The sequence below is a fragment of the Cataglyphis hispanica genome, chromosome 13 (genome assembly GCF_021464435.1).
Source record: "Cataglyphis hispanica isolate Lineage 1 chromosome 13, ULB_Chis1_1.0, whole genome shotgun sequence".
NCBI lineage: Eukaryota > Metazoa > Arthropoda > Insecta > Hymenoptera > Formicidae > Cataglyphis > Cataglyphis hispanica.
In genome coordinates this window covers 2752520-2780189 of record NC_065966.1, presented here as the reverse complement: position 1 = coordinate 2780189, position 27670 = coordinate 2752520, and the positions used below count along the sequence as shown (strand labels likewise).

The 27670-nt window shown below is 35.7% G+C and overlaps 2 protein-coding genes and 1 pseudogene across 4 annotated transcripts in view; 1 reads left to right on the top strand and 2 right to left on the bottom strand.

Annotated features, from left to right (window-relative positions):
- LOC126853918 (phospholipid-transporting ATPase IF-like) overlaps window positions 1-27670 on the bottom strand; it is a 179181-nt gene that overhangs the window by 33603 nt on the left and 117908 nt on the right. The window lies entirely within an intron of this gene.
- Window positions 87-27555, bottom strand: LOC126853965 (uncharacterized). Of its 2 annotated transcripts, XM_050600245.1 has the most exons (9): window positions 27422-27555; window positions 27074-27197; window positions 26602-26789; window positions 25567-25674; window positions 2373-2508; window positions 1735-1922; window positions 1455-1562; window positions 1029-1169; window positions 87-934 (listed from the first exon to the last, which is right to left on the bottom strand). In XM_050600245.1, exons 1-8 carry the CDS (start codon window positions 27445-27447, stop codon window positions 1034-1036), a joined length of 1014 nt encoding a protein of 337 aa, XP_050456202.1. In that variant the 5' UTR covers window positions 27448-27555; the 3' UTR covers window positions 87-934; window positions 1029-1033. The 2 variants fall into 2 exon arrangements, with proteins under 2 accessions (XP_050456202.1, XP_050456201.1); XM_050600244.1 differs by having other exon boundaries at window positions 87-1169; window positions 27422-27554.
- LOC126853990 (uncharacterized) lies at window positions 13505-20722 on the top strand (annotated as a pseudogene).

Here is a 27670-nt window from a genome sequence, read left to right as displayed (position 1 = left end):
GCTAGTTACTTTAATTTTTTTCTTTTTTTAAGTTGCAAAATATTTTTGTTTATATATTACTGTCATATATATTATTATAATTGTTATTCTCGCAGACTGTTGAAATGCTATTGGCATTTCCATTTAGCTCTAGTTTTTAAATGATTAACCATACAATTTTTCTATTGAGAAAGAGAGAAATATCTTAGCAAAAAAGCTTTAATAGATTAAGTGATTTGCATCAAATAAATAATTTCATCAAATAAAAAAAAAATTTAACTAATTAAAGCGTGTATAGTTTTCGGGGGTATGCTTAAAATGCAATCGATATTGAAGAATATTTTCAAATGCATCGATCACATTTTTTTCGTATTTGTAATTTAACTTTACAAGAGCTTCGCGAAAAAAGTACATAGTAGTCTACGAAATTTTGTTTTCTTTAATCTAAATGTGTTTATAATGATAGAAAAACAGATTCGTTGATTAGTACGGTAGCATTTTTGTGGAAAACATTCAAAATATTCTTGTAACTTGCACAAATATAATGTGACATTTGTAATTTTCACGTGCTCTTTCGAGATAGTAGATTAAAGATGAAAAGAAAATAAAAGAAAAAGATTTTATTTATAATGTATATTTCCGACGATAGATTTGAATTTTATTACATTGTGAAGAACAATCTCATGATAAACTTTGCATTTAAAGATGTTTTAAATATGTGTATAATAAGTAGGTGAAAGAAAATCAACAAAAAGCAGTTACATACGAGGAACAAATTGAAATATTCCCAATTTCTGCTATTTGTACTGTTGATTACTGATTGCTTGTTGCAAAATGTATTTATCGTTATATTTGTTAGATTTTTGTTGATATCATCATTTGCGCAAATATTATCATCTTTATCAGCTGATAAAGCTTGCGACAGGCACTTTATGGGATTCTTTTTCGATAAACTCTGAATTAACAATAAGTTATTAATGCGTTATTAATATTTGCAAATATTTGTATGATTCAATAAACAATTAAATGTTAATTATGAAAAAAGTTACATTCATCAGTTGATGCTGACGTAATGGCTTATTAGATCTAAAGGATTCAAAGAGCATTTTTTGTAACGTTGGTCGCAATCCTGCTCGTATTCGGCTTCTATAATCTCGTTCGGAAGATTTTCGCTTCTTGATGTGGAGGGTCTGCAATAAAAATATGCAAACAAATGTTAGAATTTGTATATTAATCGTTTAAGGCGTGCCTGATGGTTGATAATTATAAAATATTAATGTCTACCGAATGAACTTTCGATGAGAAATAAAAGCATATCGCATTAATTAAGTTGAACCCAATTTTCTAGATCTCCCGCATCAAGTTTTTATCTATTGCTTACATTATATGCTGACTAATAAAATAATTATTGATTCTTCTCTTTATTATTTCGACTTGATAGTATCGAATAAAGTTCTTTTGTATTCAATACTTACGCGAGTATGATTTGCAGGATATCACCGAGTACTCCATTTTCGCTTAAAGAATATCTCGCAGCTTCACAAATCATTTTCAGCAAACAATCTAATCCAGAATAACCCAGGCTGCAAGGTAGATTGCACTATATTTTTTAAATTTTACTTGCAAAACATTATATTTAGGAGTCAATAATCCTGTTATCGAAAACTACGTAGTAAGATTTTACGAAAGCGAAAAGTTTAACCGAGATACATGATATGCTTTGTAAAAGACATTATTTGTGCGCAATTTTGTTACCTTTCCATTTTATTTATAAGCACCCTATACACTAATTGGCGATTAAGACTGCGTTTTGCGTAGTAACCTTCCTCGTAAAAATAACTTGAATTCCATTCGTACGGCAATCCATAATTCGCTTCGAAATAAAATGCCATCGATATAGACTGGTCGGGAATATCTATGGGAATTCCCAAGGCGAAAAATATCTGCAAATGCAAATATGCGCTGACAAATGTAGCAACATTGCCCCTCTACATACAATATTGTCCGTTCATATAAAATGATTAATTGATTTAGTCTTCAACGCGAGCAGATAAGTTATTTACAGAATGTGAAAATATTTTGTAAAGTATGAAAAAAGCATTTACAAATTCTGAGGAAATGTTGATAAAAATAAATTACAATTTACGATTTTCTGTCGTAATAATTTTCATGCTAGAGATAAATGATGTCTCTTTCAAAATACGAGTAAGAGTGAATTTTCATTATAGGAAATATTAAACGTTTATGCTGTGAGATTTTTCGATTTTGTCGGACGAATCTTATTTCACGCGAGTATATGTGAAGTAAAAATGATTAATATATTGAGTTAACAGGCCGCTCATATAATCCTGGACGCATTACTAGATGAAAAATGAATGATTGATTCATCATACCCCCGTATTGCTACCCTTGGGAAATCCGATGGATCGTACATGTCTCGATATACCATGTGTAATATTTTTCACTCCCGATACACGTGTTGACTTCATGAAACACCATATCAAAAAAGCCAATGCCGTAATTTGATCTCTGAAATATTTCGGAAAATGCAACAAGTTTCATATATTTTATTTATTTATCGAATTTGTCAACAATTATCTCGTATTATTTTTTATTTTTTTATCTTTCGAAAGTAGATGCTTAATAATCAACTGTTAAAAATTATTAATTATATAATTTTTACAATAATTAGGAATTGTTTTTTTTTATAATTTTATTGATTTATTTATTAAAATATATTGAAGTAAAATTGTTGTAATTTATAATGAATGTGTCGAAATTTATTTTAATTATTTGCACATTGTTATTCATACAATTTTTATTAATAACAATATCCGTAAAATGAAATTCGATAGAGAAAGCTGCGTAACAATGATACTTAAATTTGTTTTGCAAAATAAATAATACATCGTGTAAAATAAATAACTGAATGTTTAAATACCAGAATATTTTTAGGATTTTATCGAGATAGCGCAATACCTTGGATATTCTTCATTCGGTATTCGTATGTGGGATTCGCGGAACGATCGATATCTCGGTAAAAAACAAAAAAAAAAAAGGTATACGCGCCGCATCTGTTTGTCCATTTCTTTATTTCACGAATTGTTTTGATTTTGCCGATCGCTTCATTGGTTTTCAGTCCAAATGTAAATATTCGCTCATCCCGCGCATTGCGATTGCAGGAATTTTCGCTGCCACGAATGAAACAAGTTTATTTTCCGTGACGAGTCACGCATATCGCGTCAGTAAATATTTCGCGCTTTTTGTTGTGCGCATTACCATGTATTTTTTAACAATTAGCGTACTCACACTTAAAAAAAAATAAATAAATTTGCAGCGCTAGTTACGTAATAATAATTTCGGTATCGAATACTCACTTCCTCATCTCTTTAGTACATACACGTCGCACGAGACTCACATAAGGCTTTCACCGAGTGGCGAATTAGCGGTTTGTACACATTGCAGGGATATGCGAGGAAAAAAATAGTCCGGTAATTTGCGTAAAGCTAATAATCGTAATCGTTGCTGAAGTACAGTTTCCACTTTGTTATGAGCATTTAACGATGCTAGTATATTTGTAAATTAACAACTTGCAAATCATATTTAACATTGCACAACCAAAAAATCTTTTTTTTTTTTTTTCAATATATTCTTCGTAATATATACAATTTTTTTTTACTCGCGAATGTAATTATTTAAATTGTGAGTGATGGGATAAATTGTGTTTGTATATAATGTATTTGATACAGATTGCTGAATATAGTCACATATATACGCTGTTCGCAAATATTTTGATTATGGAATCTCATTGCTCTTCCACGTCGTGTAACAAGATCGCATTTCGAAATCACTTTAGCAAAATCCAAATTCAAATCAGACTAAATGAATAAACGGATTTATGCACGGTGTTTCAGATCTATCCTCCGCGTCTTTTTTTACGTACGGATTCTTCGATTAATCTCTATCTCTCTTTTATTGGAGCTTTTTTTTAATTTCAACATTAGATATTTTTAAGTGATAATTGAATCTTGAATTAAAATTACGTTAAGATAAAATTAACTTATAATTAAATAGAAAATAATATTTTGTTATTTATTTTTAACGACAAAAGTTAATAATTGAAAAAAATTTGTTTTTAATTCTCATTCCAGTATTATTCACGGAAATTATTATTTTAATATTTATTTAGCGTAAACTTTACATTAATTCGAGAATACGATGAGACCTACCCGGTGTGTAGCGAGCGATATCGGCTAGTTCCAATCGTTCAGATGGCGGAATGAGATTATGGTCCGCGTGATGCATTAATCCTACGATCAGTATGCATCTAGCACTAATTGAATTAATAATGGAATTGCAGGATGTCTGTTTCTGCCTTGTTTGGTACATTCCTGATTCAATGGCGAACTTGTAATTATTCCGCGAGACTTTACGTATAGAATAACCCCTTCTCTTTCTCGCCGATATACCATCGGGCTTCTGTGGCTGGATGAACAATGTCCAGGAACCACCTTTTACTATGTCCCCCAGCTGGAATATCTACGAAGTGTTTCGCACACCAAATACATTATTGATTAGCGTACCTTGAATTTAGCGGTCTCCGCTGCATCTTGCAAGCCGAATACTCGGAGTGGCAGTCGGTCGTAGGGTGGCAATCATTTTTGGGTCACGAAATACATTTACCTGCATTGTGTATGCGTAGAGTGGCACGGTTTTTCGAAGCAGTCAGCTGTCAAGCTGCATGTCTTGCGTACTCTTTCTTGCGAATTTTTACTTTTCTTTTATCCTGCTTTTGTATTTTTATATTTTTATAATTTTATAATTTACTTTCTCTCTTTCACGAGAAGTTCTCTCTCTCTCTCTCTCTCTCTCTCTCTCTCTATATATATATATATATATATATATATATATATATACATATATATATACCATATATATTTTATTAACTTTTCATTTTATATATGTTTTGTAAAATTAAATAGATATTATTTTTACAATTATTAACAAATATAAAGTATTGCTTTCTCTTTCGAGCTTTATATACCGCCAGAGAAATATCTACTTCGCAGGTGCTGCTCGACAAAAAGTGAATTATTAGTAATATCTCCTTCCTTTTTCTACGCGAAAAAATTCGCTCCGCACGCGTGCGAATCACTTCCGCGCTCGGGCAATATCGTGCGCTCATTGAAATAAAGGATGCGAGATTTACGGTGGAATTGCGCGAGGAAAATTTTATGACGGTGCCTGCGGTACGCGGAACAACGCCGAAGATTCTCGCCGCAATTTTCTGCAGGGCTGCGGAATGCGAGATGCGCGGCGTTACACGGTGTGTGCTCGACGAGACGTTGGTGGTTCGGGTGACTGCGGATACCATTGTCGTCGCGCACGTAACAAGCGATCGCGGCAGGTAGACATTGCGAGAAATTCCAAAGCGAAATCTTATCTCGCCATAGAGCGATTCAGACGATGCTGGGGCGTCGATAAGCGTAATGCTATTCTGCGTAAATGTTCACTGCGATTTTTATGAAATATATAGAAACACAAGTGTTATCTCATATTGAAATTTTATTGTTGAAAGAGCACGCGAATGTATGCAAGAATATGGTACATCTGGTACATCTCGCGGTATAAGCGAAAATTTTATTGAAAATGGGAAAAGACAGAAAAATGTAATTCCAATCTAATCTTTTTTTTTTCAGAAGAAATTTTTTCCGAAGACTCAGAATCTCCCTCTCATGAATGTTGATTTTAAGATCAATAATAATTAGAATACATTTACTCAGATTAAAAAAAGATATAAAATATATATAAAATGATAAAAAAATAAGCAATATAAAAATATATATATATATATATATATATATATATATATATATATATTTAAAATAAATAAATAAAAAAAATATGAAGGAAAAAATAAATAATGCGAATAACATTGTGAAAGGGATTAGACATGGGTGAGAGTGCAAATCCGCGCACGATATTCCATCCTTGGATCGCGAAGGGCGAACGTTAGCTCAGAGGGTTGTTCGCCCTGTGGTGTGCAGATGGCGGTTCCTGGTTGGTATCCGGGACCTTCAGCCCCGCCCATGTAATTTAAACGACGACCTTCCCAGTGTCGCACCCACGCGCACCCCAGACCCAGAATGGGTTTACGCGGGGTGATCGTGGAATTCTCGAGGGGGTGAATGACTGAACGCGGCGTGTATCTGCGTCGCGTTACACGCGCCCGTGTCTTCGCCCTCGTTAAACGCGACCCATTTCGGCTCGGTAACACCGAGCACAGTTCAGGTATCCCAAAGAAGGGGTGGATGCCGCAAAACATTGTACAGACGACGTCATGTTACATTATTATATAAATTGATGTCTTATCAATAGAGTCGTGGGATAAAATCAATGAAATACGAGTAAAGTGGAGAACGAATGTTTCTTCTGTCTTATTTTAAAATAAACGACCGTGTTTGATGGAAACAACAGTCGTGCAATTTTTACGTAGCAATCAAAAGTTTATTTTTTATTCATGATTACTTTATAAGAAGAGAATAAGAAATGCATGGATTAACTGAATCTTACATCATCATTTAAATCTGAATAATATAATGTCTGTTTTCTTTTTTTTTTAAACTAATTAATTGCAATACATGCTTAAGTTTATCTGCATGTTATCTTGTTTCAGCGTTATTTTTTCGTCATTATAAATATCTATCAATTTTTCCATATAATTCTCTGTTCTCTTTATATTTTCTTTTCGTGATGATTATTGCTTGTACTTATATTTCCTGATACATTTTTATACATATATATATATATATTTTACATTTAATAAGGGGATGTTATTCTAGAGCTTGATAAAATTATGCTTTGAAGAAAGAACCGCCCCAGGCTCACATTTTGAAGACAGAACAGAGAAAATACGCGATGCTCGGGACACCCTGTACAAAGTACTGGAGTACCCTCGAGCACGACCGCGGACCCGGCGCGACCGGACCGAAAAGTTCAACAGACAGATTTGCATCGGAATTACATCGCGTAAAGTCGCGGTTCCCTTCCTCCCCTATCTCTCTCACCCCCTCACAGCGGACCACGGGCGCAACCGCATTAAATACTGTCCGGGATCTCCCGCTTTCCACGTTCTTGTCCAACCGCCGTCTAAGCCCCCTTCCCCCCTCACCCCGCCTCCCCCTCCCCTCGGGCCACGAATCGCCCCGGGTCATGTCAGACAAGTTCATCTTCCACTTTGACCGAAGTTCGGCGTTCGCTTTGAGCGGCACGAGAAGCGGGAACGATTATGAGCTTACTTGCGGCAGGCCGGGGCCGGCGACTTATGACTTGACGAGAATTAATGCGGCCGTAGGGGATAATCGTCGCCGGAAAGGGGTGAAGAGCTCAATGGGTGCTTTGAGAATGAAGGATTAAAAAAATTATATAATCGACAATTGTCTTATACGTAAGAATGTAACGATATTCGACGTTTTAAACGTATCGCAGTATTTATAATTTTATATTGAAAATTTGAGTTTATTTTTTTTTCTTCCCCGGGCATTATTTTAAACTCGTTTTTCGAAGCGCAATTGTATTTTTTTTTTCCATAAGTTTATACCGTGCAGTCCAATTGAATCATATATCAAAGGAGATATGTACCTCTAATCCCTTACTTTATACTTTGTTTAAATATGATTGATGTTTTAGGAGAATATTTTTGAAGCACACAATTCTAAATGTTTGTTTTTATCTTTTGTGTTTTCTCATCACTCTTCGTGTAAAAAAAATCATGGCAGATAAAAAATAAAAGCGCTATGAAAAAATCAGATATATAAATATAATAATAGATATGTGTGGAATAGAAGAACGCAAGACAATAAATTCTTTAAATGCTATATACACGTGGATTTTTCGTAGCATTTTTACTTTTTGGAGGTGCGACAAATTGGGCCACTGTTCGCGAGCGGTCGTTTTTGTTGCGCGACACGCGATATTGTTCGAATCGGTTCCGATATGTTCAAACGCACCCCCTCATCCCTTCCCTGTCACGCCTATACGTGGGGCGCTTACGTGGTGCACATGTGTCTCGTACGTGCATGTTACCCGGAAATCGATTAACCCGATTTCGTGCACCGCGAGTTAACGTCCACCATCTACCTTGCCAGCCACGTACGAGGGCATTCCACGAACCACCCGTGCCGCGCCCCATCGGCTTTCGCTAGGCGAAACGTTTCGAATCACAGGGGAGTATGAGGGGTAAGATATAGGGAAAGAGAGAGAGAGAGAGAGAGAGAGAGAGAGAGATGGGAAGGGGGGTTGTGCAAAAGTGTATGGTAAGCATTTATTCCGCCAGGCAGCATGCAACCGACGAGATCGAATAATTTCCGAAGGTGGGCCAGGTGGATGAGATTATTATCCGAGGAAATTGCCGCGTCTCGGAAAAGACGGGAAGGAAGTCGGGATTCGTCGGCATTCGTTTTCCGGCTTTGCCGGAAAAGCGGAACGTTTTCATTTTAAAACGTCACCGCTGCTGTTAGACATTCAAAAACTCGTTCTTTTTTTCCTCTTCAACCAGAGAGAATTCATTTTAATTACATTTATCTCGCTCATCCGCTCGTATGTTGAACGAGAAAAGCGATTTTTACTTTCATTTCATATCCGAATCTTCTTCAAGGGGAGAAACGCGCAATGTCTGGGACATCCCTGAAGAAATGAATGTTGGAATAATATGGTACTATATACCGTTGAGAATTCTTGCGTTTTATTTTTGCATGTTTGCATTTCGCTCATAGTTGTACATCTTGCGCGTTGATTTTTGTTTATAGCCCCCCGACGCTTGCAATCCCGAGTTGCTATCGGCACGGACCATTCTATTTGCGGAAACTACACGGCGCGAACGCATGGCGACGCATTGAATGCAACTTTGATGCGGATAGATCTTTGCGATACTCTTTTGGGACGCAAAAAAAAAAAAAAAACTAAAAATCGGTAAACACCGTTGCTGCGCAAACTTTTAAACTCAATCAGTGAAAATGTTACTAATTATAAAATAGTGACGAGATTTTATCGAAAAGATTAATAAGTATTTTATTGATCTTCAATGCAAACACTCATACTTTGTTTCATTGATTATGGCAATAAAATTTCACAAAAAAAAAAAAATCAATATTACTGATTCTTTTCAATAAAATTTTGCTATCTGCAGTGTTACGCTTATAATCACTGAAACCATCGCTTATCACTAATATCATTTATAAGAGCAACGAAGAAAAACTTGAGCCCATTTTTTACTGCATCTCTGCTTCTCAAGTGACGTAGAAATTAACTCGTTCTCGATGTACGATACTGTCGGATTCTTTCGGTTCTATTATCTATTATAGGGGCGATTCTCTCTTTTCGTTTCTTTTCACCCAGAGCGATTCGATATCCGTAGTGACTATTTTTGAGAATCCCAGCGCGTCGACTATTGTTATTCGCGATCTCTGTCGACAACTCGAATTCAAAGGCCCGATAACCGAACGATCGATCGTGACGGACGATTTTTCGTGATGTCTAGGGTGCCCGGGGATTCCGTCGCTTGTGTCTCGACCGGTCAAGATAGACGACCGGAGGGTTAATCGGGTTAAACGATGAGATTACCACCGATGAAGATTCGTCCTACCGTTTTCCAAGGAAAAGTGTCATTCGCCCTCTTATCAGAGTCCGTGAGAGATTCTCATAATGAAACTGCACAGAGGCAACGATTAACGTGACGGTAATGAAAACACACTCGATGATCAGGCGCCATCAACTTAATTGATACTTGTCGGCGATGTTAGCTTTATCGTTACGTAAACGAAATTTGAGAGTAAATCGACGATAACGATGTATGTGCGCGCAATAATTTTAGCTAGCTACAAGATACATATTTTTTATCTACGTGTCAAAAGTTTGTCGCATACTTTTTGTCGCAAATTTTCAATTTTCCGTTTCGATTGTAATCTTCTTTCATATTTTCAATACGCGCTCTTCGATTATTCTGCAGCATCATCTACCTTCGATCGTAGATTGCCCTGCACCTGTGTGTCTGGAGGGAAGAAACGGCTCCTCGAGTTTCTCGTTCGCCGAGCAATGTCATTTCGACCTTCCCCGTCGCGGTTATGTATTTCAGAATCTATTTCCAATTTCCGCTCGAAAGGTCCCATAAAGGTAGCATAAAGAAATAAATTTTATGCAGTTTTTTCTCACTTATTATTAAATTATTTTTATTATTATTAGAATATTATAAAAGTGTTAAATATAAATATTCACTTTCTATGAATAAACGTAAAAAAAGATTTTTTTTTTTTTTTAATTGGAAGGATTAATCATATTAAAGAGATCTTTAAAAAATATATATTTACATTTTTTTCTTTTTCAAAGTTTTATATATTAAATGATTAAACTATCGTATGTAATGGATGCCCGATACTTTTAATGAGACAAAATTGATTCAAAATTAATCAGAGCAGCTGCCATTTAGCATTGATGCGACAGTATGACATAGGATACTCCATATAAGATATCAGAATATCGGATGAAGCGTGAAAAATCTGGATATCCTCCAAATTGACACGTGGAATCGATAACTTCGCGTTAATTAATGGCGGAAAGGGTATTTCTCTCTTCCCGGATTGGAATGTATGGAATTAGTTTCTGGAATCGGCGCGACATTTATTACTCCGGTGGAGGAAAAAAAAAAAAAATTTGATAACTATTCATTTCCGATAGCTTTAAGCGGACGTTGCGAGAATGCTGGGTCAGCGTTATTAATTGAAAGTTCGCTACTTTTTGATCAAAAGGGCCGTGAAACTTTAATTTCAATTCAAAACTCGCCAACAACTCTGGGAATGACCGCAAACTTTTCTTCAAAACTGCCATTTTTTTCCCCTCAGGAAAATCAGTTTGACACCCGGAGACTCACTACATAAAACTAACTTGCGTAACAAGTGGCACTTTTTAATCTATTTTAAATTTTATAATTAAATTCAGCAAATTAATATAAACGCGTCCTCATATATATACACAGAAGAAGTATCCTGTAATTCTCTGTCGAGTTATAGATTAACAGTGTGCTTTTTTTTTTACATTTTTTAAGATTTACTTATGATTTTTTTCGTTCTACAAAATAAATTGAAAGCTCAAGTTAGTTGAGGATCACTGAGCCGCGCAATATTGTCTGTCCGGGCTTACATCGTTCGGGAACGCCCTTCTCTTTTCTCACGAATCTTCTGAAAAAGTCACGTCAGGGTTTAGTCACTTCAATTCTTTTCGCCTTTTACCGGTCTTCAGCATCCTCCTACGTGCCATACAGTTTTTCTTCAAGTTCTCGAGATTGTACGTGGAAGAAGAAAAGGGGTATCCTCGAGGAGCGATCCTCCGGCTTGGCCGAGTGATCCGATCTAACGAATTTTCTTTAGAGATTCGATCTAGACTTCCGGTGCCAGTATCATATTTCTCGTAAATACTCGCGTTCTTCTCGTCGTCCCCGTTGGATCTCTTTAACACGTCCTTCAGTCCCAGATGCACGCTTCGTTAAATTAGCTTTGTCAGCCCTTAACCAGATACACATAGTACGTATGGCTGGATCCTCGGACTCGGCAAAGGATACGATTTTATTCTCTTGTCGATGGATCGACCTCAGGGAATTGGGGTCGAACAATGGAGTCGGGTGAGGTTTTGTTCTTGTCGCGGGACCGCCCTTTTTTCGACGGACTAACGACGCTGCGACATTAATTTTCAGGTGACTTAGCATTCTCGCGTCGTCGGCTCTGTGCTTAAATGACTTTCTGAGAATAGCGCGATAAGATTGCAAATTTGCGAGTAAGAGTTTTTAATGGAAACTTTGATTTTTTTTTATGCAAGAGACTGTTTTAACGAGAATTAATTGGAAAGGATCTAAAACAGCATATGAATTGCTTTATATATTTGTAATTTTTTTGTTGTGAATATAAAAAAAAAATATATATTTTAATTTGAAAAAGATTAAAGAAAAAGATTTAAATAATTAATTTATATATTATATATATATTGATATCTATGCTAAATATTTCGCTAAATTTGATTGTATAGAAATAATTAATATCTTTTCTAAATATTTTGCTATATTTTGAGACGATTTTTTTAGGCCTACATGATTTATAGAGATAAAAATTAATTATATATATTTTCTGCATTTTGTATGTAAATATTGAAATGCTTTTTTACGAGTTCACATATCTCTTTTTTTTCTTGCTCAATCATATTGAGAGATTCACGTTTTTTTGACGCTCGGCAAAGCTACTGCAATCATTATTTAAAGTTGTTCGATTTAAAAAGAGCCTTTTAATGAAGACGCTTTTGCTTCTAAAGAAAATGCTCGCGAAAAAAACTTCGGAATCTTTGATATCGCTGTTCGAAGATGCATTAAATAGCGCGCTTAACGATATTGAGCGACGCGATTATTCGCTTCGTTCTTTTGAAACCTTCTTTAAAGCTAGGAGAAAAAAAAAAAAAAAAACTTTCGACGGAATTCTTCGCTAATTAAAGCCCCCAGTAGCTTTTCTATATCTTATGCGCGTTTAATTAGACTACGTCTTAATTAAACTTCATTTTCTCTCATTTAAGATTTTAGAAAGCATTAGACCGTATTTGTGCAGGCACATTCTGAATTTTTTTTCATTTATTTATTATTTAATCATATTAAAACTAATGTCGAAGTGTGGCGAGGAGATAGCGATCTCTCTTTGCCATTAATAGGAAGGACTCCGAAAGGAAATCGGGACCTGCCACTGTCATTATCATTATTATCTTATCATAATGGCGAACCCCGATGGGATAAGGAGGCGCGGGGGCATCCCAGATGTGTGCAAATGTCAGATTTTCGAAATGTCCCCATTATGCTTTGAAGGAATAGTCATCATAGAAGTTTTTAGTGAATTCTATATCTTTCCGATCTGTCGCCCCCCTCCTCCCTCCACCGTCACTGTGCAAGGTCCTCCTCTCATTAAAAAAAAAGAACTAATGTAACATAATGTGTTAGAGCTAATCAATAACTTTGTGAGTTACGTTATCGACTTGGAGGTGATATAACAAACGATAAACTGTGTATGACTATGTATGGTGTCAAGTCGCTTTCGCGATTCGCACGTCGAAGCATTAACACGTGTGCTGTGTTCTCTCTCTACGATTTTTTTATTATAAACGTGATTACAGTGACGAAGAATCAGTGATTGGATAAAATATAAACGCTATCTTTCAGGATAATACAAGGTATGCCAATGAAATTTAAGAAAAAAGATTTATCTAAAAAAATAAAAAATTGAATTAAATAGGTTTTAAAGATTTTTAAAACACATTTTTTTAATAAAATTTTTTAAAGTTTACTGTCTCTATAAAATTAAATGTATTTTGTAGAAGATTGAGAATATCTGGACAACGTGAATCTGGAATCTTTTTTAAATTCACTAATTCTGTGATCGCTGTGTGGAAAATATTCTTTTAACCTGGAATTTTCAACTGAAATAAAATCAGCGTTTTCCTGATGATGATCGCTTCAACGACTTAAATCGCCGACGGAATTATGTAAGATATAAATTTATTGATACTTTTCAGAAGTGAATTTATGTACGATATTATTTTAATTAGACTAAGAATCAGCCGATATATATATTATTCACACAATGTCCCGTGAATTTTTGCTATTCTATAATACGTTCGCGGAAAATAATTAATACTTCTCCTTCTTCATTTGCGGGAGGAAAAGGAAGACCATCTTCTTTTATATTATCTCATTACTACCCGAGCATAGTAATTAAGTTCGAATTAAGTTCGACCAAAAAAGAGAAAGCATCGTGAAGATAAATTATATCAAAAAGGATTAAAGACTTCAAGTTGAGCCTCATTCGGCGCGGTTCGTTCGCTTTCTCGTTTCGAACTGTAGCCTCTCGAGTAGCCTCGTAAATAGTGTGCATCGGCATTATTTACCGGACCATAAGCAAAGCGCTCATCGTACACATGCAAACATAGAAATACACACACACATAGGATGCTGAACTAAGGTACTGCAAAACGGAAGCCTTTGCGCAAAGGGTCCGCGTGATGAAGGATAGAACTCGGTATGGTCGCGGTTCGTTTAAACGAAATGACGCGAGGCTCGCCATTTATACGCGTGAGTAGGAAATGCAATTTCTCTCTCCGACATTCGTACCGGGATTGGGAGTCACAATCAAGCCGAGGGCGCGCATCCCTCGAATGTTCTCGGTCGCTGTCGTCTCTTTCATCGACGGGGCGGCGGCCCTCGATCCTGCTCGCTCGTATACGAAAATCTATCTGTGGCTCATCGACGTACACGTCGAAAAAAACTTTTAGAAAAAAGAGGAGATTGAAAAAAAATATCACGTCGCCGATGGTTCTATCCACTTTCTTTCTTGTTTTTATGTGTTCCATTCATTTATGATATAAAATGACGATGCTTTCTGATTATTATTTCTTTAACATGTATATGTTTCTTGACTCTGCTTAAATTTAATCTTGCATATATATCTTGCAAGAAACAATAGGATGTAAGTCTACAGATTTAGACATCAAGAATTGAAAATGATGATCTTCCTTGCCAAGGGGATAGCGACACTGAAGAGTTATCGATCAAGATCTGTCAGTGAAATTAAGGTTCGCGATTCTAACGAGAAACTTGGTATAAAAAAGTTTTTTTTACTATTTTTTTTTGACATACGAGATGTATTCGATCATCGTGAAAAATTCTAAGACAAAGAATTCAGAGAATCCAGGATAGCGCGAAAAGAGGTCGCGCTATCTTTCACGATTATCTACTTTTTTTTTTTTTGCTTTGTGGCCGGAGCTTTTTTCTTATACTTGATTTTGCAAAAAATTATTTGTCCTCTTTTCTTGCAGAATTCCCGCGATTCTTTGTGCTGTCGCAAATGCGATGGAAATGCGGATGACGGATGCGATGCGGCGTCACGTGAGGAGCCTGCCCTTTCCGGAAGACAGCAGGATGGGGCTTAGAAAATTTTCGATTAAGATGCTGTACCGATGTAGTGAAGTAATATGTCATACAGTTTGTCGTGTAAAAGGATATCGTGCGTATTGCGCGGCTATATTTATGACGTATGTATTATTTCCGTGCAATTTTTCATCGACGAGGAGATGACAGATACTTGCACATAAAGACACGAATAGAAAAGGTCCATCGGCATCATCAAGAAATTACATTAGTATAAAGAATTAATATTTCTAGTTTGCTTACGATTCAATATTAATTTCATTTTTGGAATTTCGTACATCAGTCGATAAATACAATTCAATTAGCGAAGTGCGGGAGGATTGGCGGATTAATGAATTATGTAGGAGACTATCGAATGCACTTTCCTGAAAAAGCTTCTCGCGAAATATAGCACCGCGTACAATATCGGCGAAGTGAACGAATCCATTTAAATTATATATATCCATCTCTTCTCTGTTCATAATTACCGGAATTGAAAGTTCCGGTAATTGGAAATACATTGATATATATATGCATATATTATCTTAAATTTTGCAGATGTATTATATATGAATTCTATATCGGTATATATTGTATCGTATTATATATATATAAAAAATTGTACAAAAGATTATGAAACTCGTAATAATTAGAATACAATGATTTAATATTAATGTAATGATAATTAAACACAGCTAAGATTTTTTTAATATTCATAACATATAATATACTAATAATTTTAATAATATATTTAATAATATGTATATATGTATAAATTTATGATTATTACACATTTCTAAATCTTAATTAAAGCTTTAACTGTTTCTTGGAGCTTAATGAGTTCGTTTGAGGTTCTTGCCATGCACGTTTCACTGAAATTCGGTGGAAGATTATTCTATGTTCTGCGTTTATTTTATGTTCACACACTTACATCTTATGACACGAACTCTGACCGAATACGACTTTATCGTGGATCTAACAAGTACATTTTTCACATCGCGTTGCGGTAAGATCTCTTAACGCCCGTAGACATTTTCTACACTTCCCCTCTCTCGTGACTTCGATTTAGTTTCAGGTTCGTTAGCTAGTAGTCTCTGCGTTTTGAGAGATGAAAGAAAGTCGTTGTTATCGCGCGCTTTCTCTTTACCGGGATCGCGCGCGCGCACGAACGGAGTTTTACTCCTAGTATCCATATTTATAACAAGGAAAAGTTCGCAGGCCGAACTTTTGTTCTCCCGGAAGATTAATCACGCGGGACGCGCGACTCCGTCATTACGCGTTTTCCTTTTTTTTTTTTTTTTTCTTTTTTCACCCCTTCGCGACACACCCAACAGTAGTCGGCTTTCTCGCTGCGACATAATGCTCGAGTCGAATAATATCGCAGCGTATTCGCTGGATATACGCGACATTGAAAAACGATCCGTATCCGAGAAATAGGAAGAGAATGGAATATTCAAATATTTTTATAATTTCTCTAAAGTGTCAAGAGGGTTGCGTCTCTTCTAAACGATATTAAAGATTCTGATCGATTCTAATCGGAATGATATTTTTTCTTTTTAGCTGTTTTTCGCTCTTGCCATTCCTTTGGACGATCCATCGTCGACGATGGCTCAGTGGCTATGTTTCTTGAGGCGGAATATGAGTTGCCGAACGTAACGGAAATCGAATGGATGAGCGGAAATGATGAGGGCGGGGTCAAAAGAAACGCTAATCGACAACAACGAAGGGTCATAGATCGTACCACGATCTACGCCATGCTGGAGTCCAAATTTGAATCGATAACTCGTACATAAAGTAGTTTTCATCTTAGAATAAGACTTGTATTAATCAATTTTTGAAAAATTGGAGGGTATATATATTTTTCGCTTTTTAAAATTTTATTTATCGCGAATTATAGATGTGTTTCTCAGGGAGGAATAGCTTTAAAAAAAAAATTTGGCGAATATTATCGTGTAAGAAAGCATATCAAACAATAATAATAGTCTCCACGAACGACGGGGCGAGGTAAAATGGCCTCGTCGAGATTTACTTGGAGACTTTGGGAGATCCTCGATTCACCTTCCATGAACTTTCACATACGCAAAGTTATGCAGTACGAATTTCCCCGGTCCAAAATTTCCGCATGGTACACGTGTCGGAAAGCTTATCAACAGGGGCTATTATCCGTCGAAATTATTCAATGCGATTCTTGACGAGATAATTAGCGTCTTATCTCATATTCGATTTTATTCACGCAAGTTCAGAGAGCACGCGTTCTAGGAGGAAGAAAATTCTCATACTCTCATAAACGTAAATTAATCATTGAAATATATTTTTCATTTTTTTTTTTTTTTTAATCTAGCATTGTTGTCACTCTGCAGAGATGAATGACAGTCTCAAATCGCCGATAATTTAATTGTCGCGTTTGCACGGCCGATATCTAACAACTGCTTTCCCCGAACGATTCATCTTATCTGCTTCGAAGATTGATTAACTGTGCACTTTTCCTTCCTTCGTGTGATTCCGTTCCAGCTGTCGCTCAATTCCTTGACGGGATTCCTCCAATAAGCGCGGCATTGTATAGGTATACGCAAGTGCAGAAATGTCGTTCCGTAAGCTTAGCAATCAGATATCTTCCTAACATTTGAAAAAGGTAGAGAGACACTTTTCCCTTTTAGATAGTTTTAGTTGCTTGATTCATCCGTTTTATACTCCCGATAAGAACAAAGAGATAGAACGGACGAATGTTATTTTTGCGAATGGATAAGAGGAAAGGGATATCATTAGTGCCCCGGATTGTAGATGCGGTTCGTCGCTGAGACGCGTGACATTTAAATCGAATCCGACAAGTACGAGAGATTTGCATATTAGAGTCTATGCTTTAGCTGGCGCATGTCAAACCCCGTACCGTATGCTGATGGGAACGTTATGGGCTTTTGCAGTCGCTTAACGTCGAATCGCTGTTAGTTTCTGATGTCCTGAATGAGAAATGAATAGCGAATCGATGACAATTATCACCGCGAATTAGCGTATTCGAATTCTTAATCGGGAAATTTCGAATTTGTTTGTTCACTTTAATAACTAGTTACAGAATTAAATAATTTTAATCTTAATTTAACAATAAATATTTTTAATTTTTTGATATAAAGAGAGAAGAATGGAATAAATTGGCAACATGTGTACGACATGTTCTAATATCTTATCATATTTCAAATGAAAAAAAAGAGAGAAATAATTGATGTATTTTTTAATTTATTACAAAATTGTTTTATTTTAGGAAAGTCTGATTTATTTCAATTAAATATACAAAGTCGATCACTTTTGTTGAAAAAAATGTCTAATTAATTTATTTTGATTTCATTACGAAATATAAACTTGATATAAAGTTTTTTTTTCTAATCGCATATAGCAACTATCTAGTGATTCAAGTGTTGCGAAAAATTATATAATAAAAATTCCCGAAAAATGTTCTCGATTAATATGTATTTTTTCATCATTACTCTTAAAATCTTTTTTGCTCTTTGTTTCTTTGTATTGTCATATTAGCAAACAGTCTTGCATCCGGCTCAAAGGGACGTGACTTCTTAGAGAAGTTCATTGTCGGCGACACTTAGGGACCGAGACACATCCTTTTCGCAAACCCAATCCAATTTCTCTCTCATTCGTCACTCTCCCTATTTCTTTCGGAGTAAGCCAAAAAGTGTCAAGCGCCGGAAACGAGTACAACATGCGTCTATCTGGCGGATAAACTGAGACAATATACTTATAGAAGACAGGCATTTTCCGATGTCACAATAGGATGAATAGTAAAGCTCGCGCAAAAATATGCTATTTCTTGCGCTGAATAGTAACGCTGCGCATTTGCATTCAACATTTATTTTACATAACTTGTTATAGCGTGCTACCGCTTTCTTTTCTTTTTCTATTATTCTTGTTTCTTTTTTTTTTTTATTGTACAATGAATTGTACAATTTTAACTTTATGTAATATACGTCGCAGACTTTTTGCAAATTTAAAAGCCTAGGATTTTTATAAAACGTCGTTTTTATAAAAATTCGACATTGCATAAGAAGATTTTAGCCTTTTTAAAAATATTATCATTTAATAGCAAAAACAATATGGAAATTCTTATTATTATTATATATATTGACGGTCGTTAATATATATATATATATATATTAACAGATATTAATACAAACTAATCAACTCCACTTTTTATAAATTTCTTAATTTTCTTACCATAGCACAGGGATATTAACATTCTTGTATTAAAATTTAAAAATTTTATGAAAAGTAGAGTTGATTAGTTTGTCTTTTAAGAGGCTGATATATTAACGATATTTATTATAAGTCAATAGTGCTGATCGTTAAGATTGATCAATTGATAATCTACTATCGGGTTTCTTGAGCCGGCTGTTTTTGTGTCAAACATACTTTATCTGACGCTACATTTATTATCTTTATCCACAGCTAACACACTGTGCACTGTATGGCGCAAGTTTTTCAATTAGCTGTCAAAGCTGTTTTAAACGAGCAAACTTCCGCTTCACGTATCTTCCTGTCCGCGACACCGTTGCTCTTACTACTAGCCACCTCATTTGTCTCGTCAAACATCATCGTATGGGAATGACGTATGTACGTATGACGGAACATTTGTTCTATTGCTTCGCAGAATGGGATATCCAGGACGTCAATGTCTTCTTAGATCCATATGCGAGACCAAACGACGAGCCGTTCACATCCAGAACGGGCTCCTCGGCGATCTGTTGCGTATCGTATTTGCATTCATCAAGATTTTTTTAGCATATGCCTCTGCTCTCCCGAGTGAAAAAAGCGGTATCATTTTTTTTTTTTTTTTTTAAATCGATCATCCTGGAGAGCGTAAAAAAGATACTTCTTCACTCGTTGAGGAATGCTTTGAAATGTTAGTAAATGAAATATCTTTGAAACTGCGCGAAAATTTAATATTAAAATTGGTGAAGTTCTTAATATTGAGAAATAATGGAATGTTGGAATAAATCTTTCTTTAGTTTAGCATTGTATAATCTCTTTTTATGAATATATAATCTTCGATAAATTTGAAATACATTTCGCTGATAAAGATTTTACGATGACAAACAAAAATATTTTCAATTTTCCATTTTCGATATCTCTTTTTCTTCTTAATTTACGTCTAATTAAAGCTAAAGCTAATATGGGATTTAATATAAGAAAAAAAGTATCAAATAAAGAATATTTGATTTGATAATATCAATGCATCATAAATATCTTTAAAAATATCTCGTATAAATGGTTGGCAGTTGATAACAGCGAAATATTAAATAATATTACCTGTTCTCTCTAGCTAACACAATGAATGTAATATTTTCTGCATAAATAAAAAGTAACTCAATTTTTATCTACATTTTTACAGCAAATAATATTGTGATATATTTATATGCAATGGGAATGTAAAAAAATTGACGTAAAATGGAATCATAGCGAAAAGAGAAATACGTAATATTTTTAATATGAAAACAAGATGGATTAATTTCTAATTATCGTTCAATTTGAATTTTAATTATTGCAAGCCACTTGAAGAAGATCAAGTGATTTTTTTATTGATGCTGGTCGCGAAGCTGACTTAAAATTTTCTCTCCGTAGACCAAGTCCATGCCCGAGCAAGATCTTCTTCAGGAGCACATCGACGCGGAGAATGTTAAAGAAACGGAGGAATGTATGGGAATATATTCCTCCTGCGAATTTAACATTTACGACTTTGTAACTTTTCGAGAAGCATGAAGTTTTTCTCCTTGAAAAGTGCGTTGCACGCGAATTTTCTAAGGATGTATCCACGCGGAAGGGTAATTCTATTTTCACGCGACTTGAATATTTTTGCTGTCGTTGAGCGTGTGAATATGCAGGCGTTATAAAGATCGCTTTCGTACTGATTCAACGAAATGTACAAGTGTATTCTCTCGATATCATCGTGTCACGAAATCAAATAAAATATTTGGGAACTTGAGTTTTTAAGTCAAGAAAAAAAACATCTCGGATTACAATGTGATATCCTTAAGGATTAAATTATGCATTTAGACATCAATATTATATAATTAATAGTTACATATACGTGTTAAATTGTTACACATCAATTTATTAAAGGGAAGATTGCGTAATGAATTAAATCAGTAGTTCGCAATTACATGATCTAGCGTAAAAAGGTTAAACCGACCAAGGACATCGTCGTTAAATCGGTAAACGATTCACACGTGCAGGAGTATCGCTTTTAAATCTCTAATATAAAGCGAATAAAGTCCTTCGTGCTAAACTCGATGCTATAAAATGCTTTACTTTCCACGTAGATGTCAGAATCTTTGAGACTTCTCTATTTGTAGCGGTTGTAAAATTTACTGCATTTTCGGGAACTTTGGGTATAAACTTGAAAGTTCCGACGAATCTCTTTATGAAATTTTATTCGGCGAGTTATTGCTTGAATTATTGCCGATAGACTTCTCTTTCGAGCGATCCGCGTTCTCTCTCATGAACTCCCAAAGAGATAATGCAAAAAATAGAAAATTTTTCGAAGCGTTCTAAAGTGAAAATAGCGTCGTAAAAATTCGGCCCACGATTAATTTGCAATTTTAATGTTTCGCTACTACTATATATTTAAAAAATGAAGGGATGTGAAAAAAATGTAACATTTGTGTAATGTATTTATAATTATAAATACATGCAGAAATAGTTTATTAATAATTTATATCAAAAATTTAACATTGTAATAATTAATTTTAATTATTTGTTCATCATTAATTACTTTCGAAAAGTTTCTTATCTCCCTTATCGGTGCCGGCGCTGAAATAACTAACGCAGTCTCGCTCGGGAGCGGATACGGAAGCGGAGAAATGTGGCAATAACTCTTATATCCTTTCTCGTTCATTTGAGATTTACGACCACACGACAATTAGGAGTGGGCATATAAATACGTTCACCTGCGCGTTAATTCGATAATACAGCGGCGCGTTTCTCCGCTCTTTTCCACTGTGTATGTAGCGAGTTCTCCCGGTAGATAATAAACTGCGAATAAATTGTAAGGATATACCCAAAGGACTACTTTTAGTTTGCCATATATCATCGTGCGAGTACAAATTAACTGTTACTGTTTTAAAGACCGCGTCCTTTTGCGGAGTTTTAAAGATCAAATAATTTCGCAAAGTAAAGCACAAGAGAGGAAGAATTGTATAAAAAATTTAGCGTAATCTTCAGATCTTTAGATCAAACAATGATTATGCTCGAATAATAATTTATTTAATAATATAATGTATATTATAATAAATATAGTAATAGCTTACACGCATATTACTTACACAATACGTACTCTACATATAAATATAAATATATCTCTAACTAAGAATGTTTAATATTCTTTTATTAGAGAATTTCTCCTGTCAGCGTTTCTCTATCTAATAGATTGAATCACCGAGAAACTACGGAACTACGGAAACATGAAACATTCTACGTTTGTACACGTGGACGTAGCTTTTCAATAGCGGCGCAATTAGACTGTTTGTTTCCCGAAAACCGCACGGTAAACTTGGCGACGATTTTTCAGGGCTTACGCGAAAACTCCAATCAAGTCGAAGAGTCCCAGCGGACATTGCGGTTGGTACTTGGAGCAGCTTCCATTGCGGCCGACCAGCTCAGCCTCGACAATATCTCGCGGCAATCCCTCGTGCCTCGATGCGCTCGGACTGAAAACACGATTTCTTCTAATAATTGAACCGCAATAAAAATCTGTGGCGTCCCCTTCGCAATCATTCCATTGAAGGGAAAGGTTTCTTTATTTAGATGATGAGACAAAATGTTTCTCTCTTTTTCTCTCTCTCTCTCTCTCTCTCTCTCTCTTATAAGAGAATGTCTCGTCAGAGATTAGCATTTATTTTTTAACTCGCAATGTCAAAACAATTAAAAAATTAAAACAAAAACTGTTTGAGATTATAATTAGAATTAAAGATCTTCTTTCTCCGCTGAAACCGTGTAGGTGTTTTTTTAATTTTGCCGAAAGTCACGATGGCAATCTTTTTTTAACACGATGCTCTCGTGTTAGGAAATTGGCTAAAAACTTTATCTCCCCCGAGTGCAAGCCTGATAATACGTTCGGCATTATTTTCGCATATCCGCGGATAATGAGCCGAAGAAAAGATATAGGCACCTTACGGTAATTTCACGAACACAATTTGCCCTGTGTTTGTTCATTCTTTCGGCTTTTACGTTCGAGATGCCGTGAGCTTACGACGAAATTTCGAGTATCGTCTTGCATGGTAATCGCCACTTTAAGAGAGAGAAAGAAAAAAAAAAATGGTTTTGCACTGGCCCAATTCTTTTTATATGATCTTTTGTTATACTGTGCGCGGCGATACAATCGGTTTATTGGAGTTTTATTTCGTCCCCTTTTTTTTTTCAGCTCTTCTCCTTCGGCAGCCTTTTGCCCCGATCCGTCTCTCATAATCCCGCTCCCTCCTCTCTCTTTCTCTCTCGGGGGAGTACATAAGCCTTCTCGATGAGAGACGATAAATCTTGAATATCCTGCGTGCTCGAAAGGAACCGAATGAAAAATATTTTTCCTTCACGGTAATATTCCCCTCTCCAAGTTTCTTTCTCCTTTTTTTTTTTTTTTTTCGGAGTCGCGGCAACGAGGATGCATCTTCGCGTTCTGAAATATCCGAAGGGCGTATCGTCCTGCTTTCCGACCTTCGTCCGAAGAAGCGTCGGGCGTTCCTCTCTTGAAACTTTATTGCCGGTTTTATTAAAATTTAGAACGGCTGCGCCATAACTTTGCAACTTTGTTGTCTCGTACTTACGGAGCGAATCGAGTATTCAATGTTTCTTGACTGGCGAGCGGAAATAACGAAGTAACTCGTGTCATAAAGTAATTTTATTTTATTTTATTTTATTTTATTTATTTTTTTTTTTTTGAGAAGATACAACGGAAAAAATTTAATATTGCAAGAATGGCGAGCCAAAGAACTTTCCTCGATACATCAAAAAATTATTTTATGACAAATTTTTCCACTGTCCGTATATTTCGTTCCTACTGTCTAACGATCAGTAGAGACCTTTCTCGGCCACCTCGAGACGTAAATGGAGTTCCCTCGTAATTTCACGTTTCTTCTGGTAGTCAAAAAGATGAAGATGCATCCGGGCAGGGCGTAATAATGCATCAGTGTATAGCACGAGTGCGACGTTAAGAACGAAGACGCGAAACGAGCTCTCGCTTCTTTGTATGTCCTTTCTCCGCTGTGTTTTCTGCGCGCAACATTTTCCGCGGAAGGCAACCGTGCATTGTCGCGTCCCCGACGATGAAAACGACAATGCAATGGGAGTGAGGTCGCGTATCTCTCGTGCCGAGATACAAAAATCTTAAAGGGACGACACTCCGGTTCTTTACCCCGTTATTTTTACTTGCTCCGTCGCATTTTCCGCTTTTTCGGTTCACTGATGGAAGATCGTTCACTGATTCGATTTAATGCAAACTATGATGTTTAAAATCTCAAAGGATTAAAAAGATACAGTTTCGACAGTACAGTATATTTGTAATTAACAAAAAATATTTTTTTATATATATAAACTATGTTGCGACAGTTACGGTATTATTAGAAATGCGTTCTCTGCGAGCGATGAATATAATATCAGAAGCTTTCACTTTCATTTACAATAGAATTATTTATGTGATTTAAAATATGAGAGGGAGGTGGAAGAAAAGTTCTTGGCGTTTTTCGCGAAAAGTGCAATTTATCAACACGATTACGTTATACGGAGACGGATTTTTTCGCTCGTACGTCGCGATGACGACAATGTCGCTTTTGCCCGCGGATTCGTGTCCTTTATTCATACGTTCCTGGTCGGAGAGCTTATTCGCCCACGGCAGGAAGAAGCGGGTCGAAACGGAATGGATGCACATCTCTATAGGGTGGGCGGGTTGGCTGCGAGAAAGTCAAATTTGCTTTTCTACGGCGCGCGTATCTGCTCCAATTTGCAGCGCCTTGGAACGCCGCTGTATTCGGGGGGAAAAAAAGGCCCGCGAGCGGTGCGCTTTTTTCTTTTTGCAGAAGAGAGAAAATTCCCGTCTGTGCATTTTCTTTGGCGCATTTTATTCGCCAGTCGACCGAACAATACCGTGTAACGGAGAAAGCGAGAGGGGAAGGGGGAGGATGAGAGACTGCGAATTATTAATCGAATTCGCGAATCTTATCGCGTATATAATAGATCGTTAATTGCTTTAGCGTGATAGCTCGTTTCCGAATGAAGAGAGTTTCGAGAGTCATTGTTAAACGCGAAATTAATCTTGTATTATTGACGAACGAGTTAATAGATTATTATATTAGTTTTAAAGTAAGAGTAGCCTAAAGTTCACGATCCCAATTTCTCAGAGTGTACAGAAGTAATTTATTTAAGCTTCTTTTCTCGACATATAGTCTTTGTTCCATTAAATAATTTGTTTCACTTTGTGCTTCGTATGGATTTTGGAAAAAATTATTCAAGAGATTAGAAGAGAGTTTTATAAAAAGAGATGAAATGATTTTAATCGCGTTAGTCTTTATTTTTGCAGAATTTTGGCTGTCATTGTTACGTAAACAACAGAAACTTACGTGAAAAGCACGTGCATTATGTCGCCGATGATCCCGTTGTGCCGCAGCGGATATTCCGAGGTTTCGCAGATCGCTCTTAGGAGGCACTCTCTTCCGGGATTCCCGGAGCTGGCAGGCAGAGAGAAAAATCAAGGAAGCGCATGGAGATGGGAAAACGAAACGTCGTGGTCTGTTTACTTTGCGCTTTACGATTCTCTAAATACCGGATTGAAGACTCATGTGTGCATACGTAATTCGTTGCCTATGTATATTTTCGCGAATGCATACACACATACACACATACACACGCAGATGCCGAGTCGAGCATGTAACGCAATTCCCAGATGCCCCGAATGCTCGTAAAATGGAGCCAAGAGTGCATTTGTGCCTTTCTATCCCGAATCTCCACTGATTTTTCGCCTGTTCCGAGCGTCGCGACGATGCAGCATTCCGATGAAAGTTTTCCCACCAATTTTCATATTCCACGATCAACGTGATTCGCGCCATAATCGAGCTCACTGTTTCAATCTTACTGTGTAATTAGCCAAATCATTTACGACGCGCTAATTTACAAGTGATTAGTATTTTCGAGAACTCTATGGTATGTCTTGAAAAGTAGTCCATTTTATTTTGAGAATGTATGAGAATTTTAAGAAGACGAAATGTGTAAGAAAAATTGAGAAAGCAAACTGAAAAATAAGATAATATATATAAAACAAAATTAGAAATTGATCTAATATGATTCAATCAAAAATTGAGATAAGAGAACAAAAATGATGAAGGATTTATAATTTGAATCCGTTATTATAGTAAATTAGTTTAAAATTAAATTTTATTAACGTTTAAATCAAATCTCTTACCAAATTTAAAGATAGAGTATTTTGAGTTTGAGTTGGGAAAAAATTTAAGAAATTGCAGATAGGTTGTATCAGAATTCATGAATCAGAAGAAACATAAATACCATAAAGTATCGCGAACGAATTACACTAGGAATTATAGAACTACGAAGAAGGGCTCCAACTCTCGTAACATATAGCTGTCTGTTTGCGAACTTGCCTCTCGAATTTACTTTCCAGAACTCGATAGATCGTGGCTCTGTCGATAGTCCGCTTTCTCCTTTTTAGCTCCGTCCAGGGCTCAAAGTACGTTATGTTCGGCGGTAAAACGTAGTTAGCCTCGAAAAAGTACGACAGGGAGATAGAGTTCAGTGGATTTTCGAGCGGCACCGCGAGAGCGACAAAGATCTGTGAAAACATTCATCGATTTCATTTCTGTCTTAAATTCTTCTCGGGATTGCGAAATTTTCAAGGGAACATTAATTTAATATCGATTAATGATAAATAATAAAAAATGATGATATAAAGAAAAAATATTGAAATTTCAGGGAAGAGAAACGTAAAAATATGATTGCAGATTTTTTATATCTATAGCGATGAATTGTGTTAACTGATACTATTACAATTGCGCTGCTATCTTAATGGTACATCTTAATTATTGCTTATATACTAAATATTTTTTTTATACTCACGCCCATATTACTGTTCTTAGGAAATGACAGGCTTCTGATTGGCCGATGTAATATTTCTGCGATATCCGAGTTCGCCATTTTTGATAGTACAATGGATATCAACATCAAATTAAATACGAAAAATCTACAAATTACCAAAAATGTGGTTTATATATAAAAAATTACATTTAGAAAATTCAAAATCGTTTAATTTAATTTTTTTACATTTAATTTTGTAATAAATTCACTTTCCTTTTATTTGATTGTTAATAAATAAAATTAATACTATTTAGATCAATTAGAGTTTGATAAACATGTAGAGCAAAATAGAGAGCCAAAAGAGAAAGTAAGTTGAATTTTGAAGCTTACAAGATCTTTTCTACCCGGCAATGCATGGCAGCTCAAATTTGCAGAAACCGCTTCAATCTGCAGACTTTAAAACTTTGCGCCGATTTGCGTGAGCAATCGAGAGGTGTTTCGCGACGTCGAGATATGTAAATCGGTTTCTGTCAGACGTCACTCTGTATACAGTTATGAGTTACGAATGTTAACTAACGTGTACACACGGAAATCTTTTCGTATTAATTAGTCCGCTACTTAGGCGACCGGAATATTGAT

What these genes read in the sequence shown, in the direction of transcription:
- LOC126853965 (XM_050600245.1), bottom strand. Translation starts at nt 27,447, where the DNA reads ATGCATTGCCGGGTAGAAAAGATCTT. An exon ending in CTAAGAACAGTAATATGGGC is followed by an intron (nt 26,790 to 27,073) that starts GTGAGTATAAAA and finishes ATGTTTTCACAG; the next exon opens with ATCTTTGTCGCTCTCGCGGT. An exon ending in CTTATAAATAAAATGGAAAG is followed by an intron (nt 1,563 to 1,734) that starts GTAACAAAATTG and finishes TCTACCTTGCAG; the next exon opens with CCTGGGTTATTCTGGATTAG.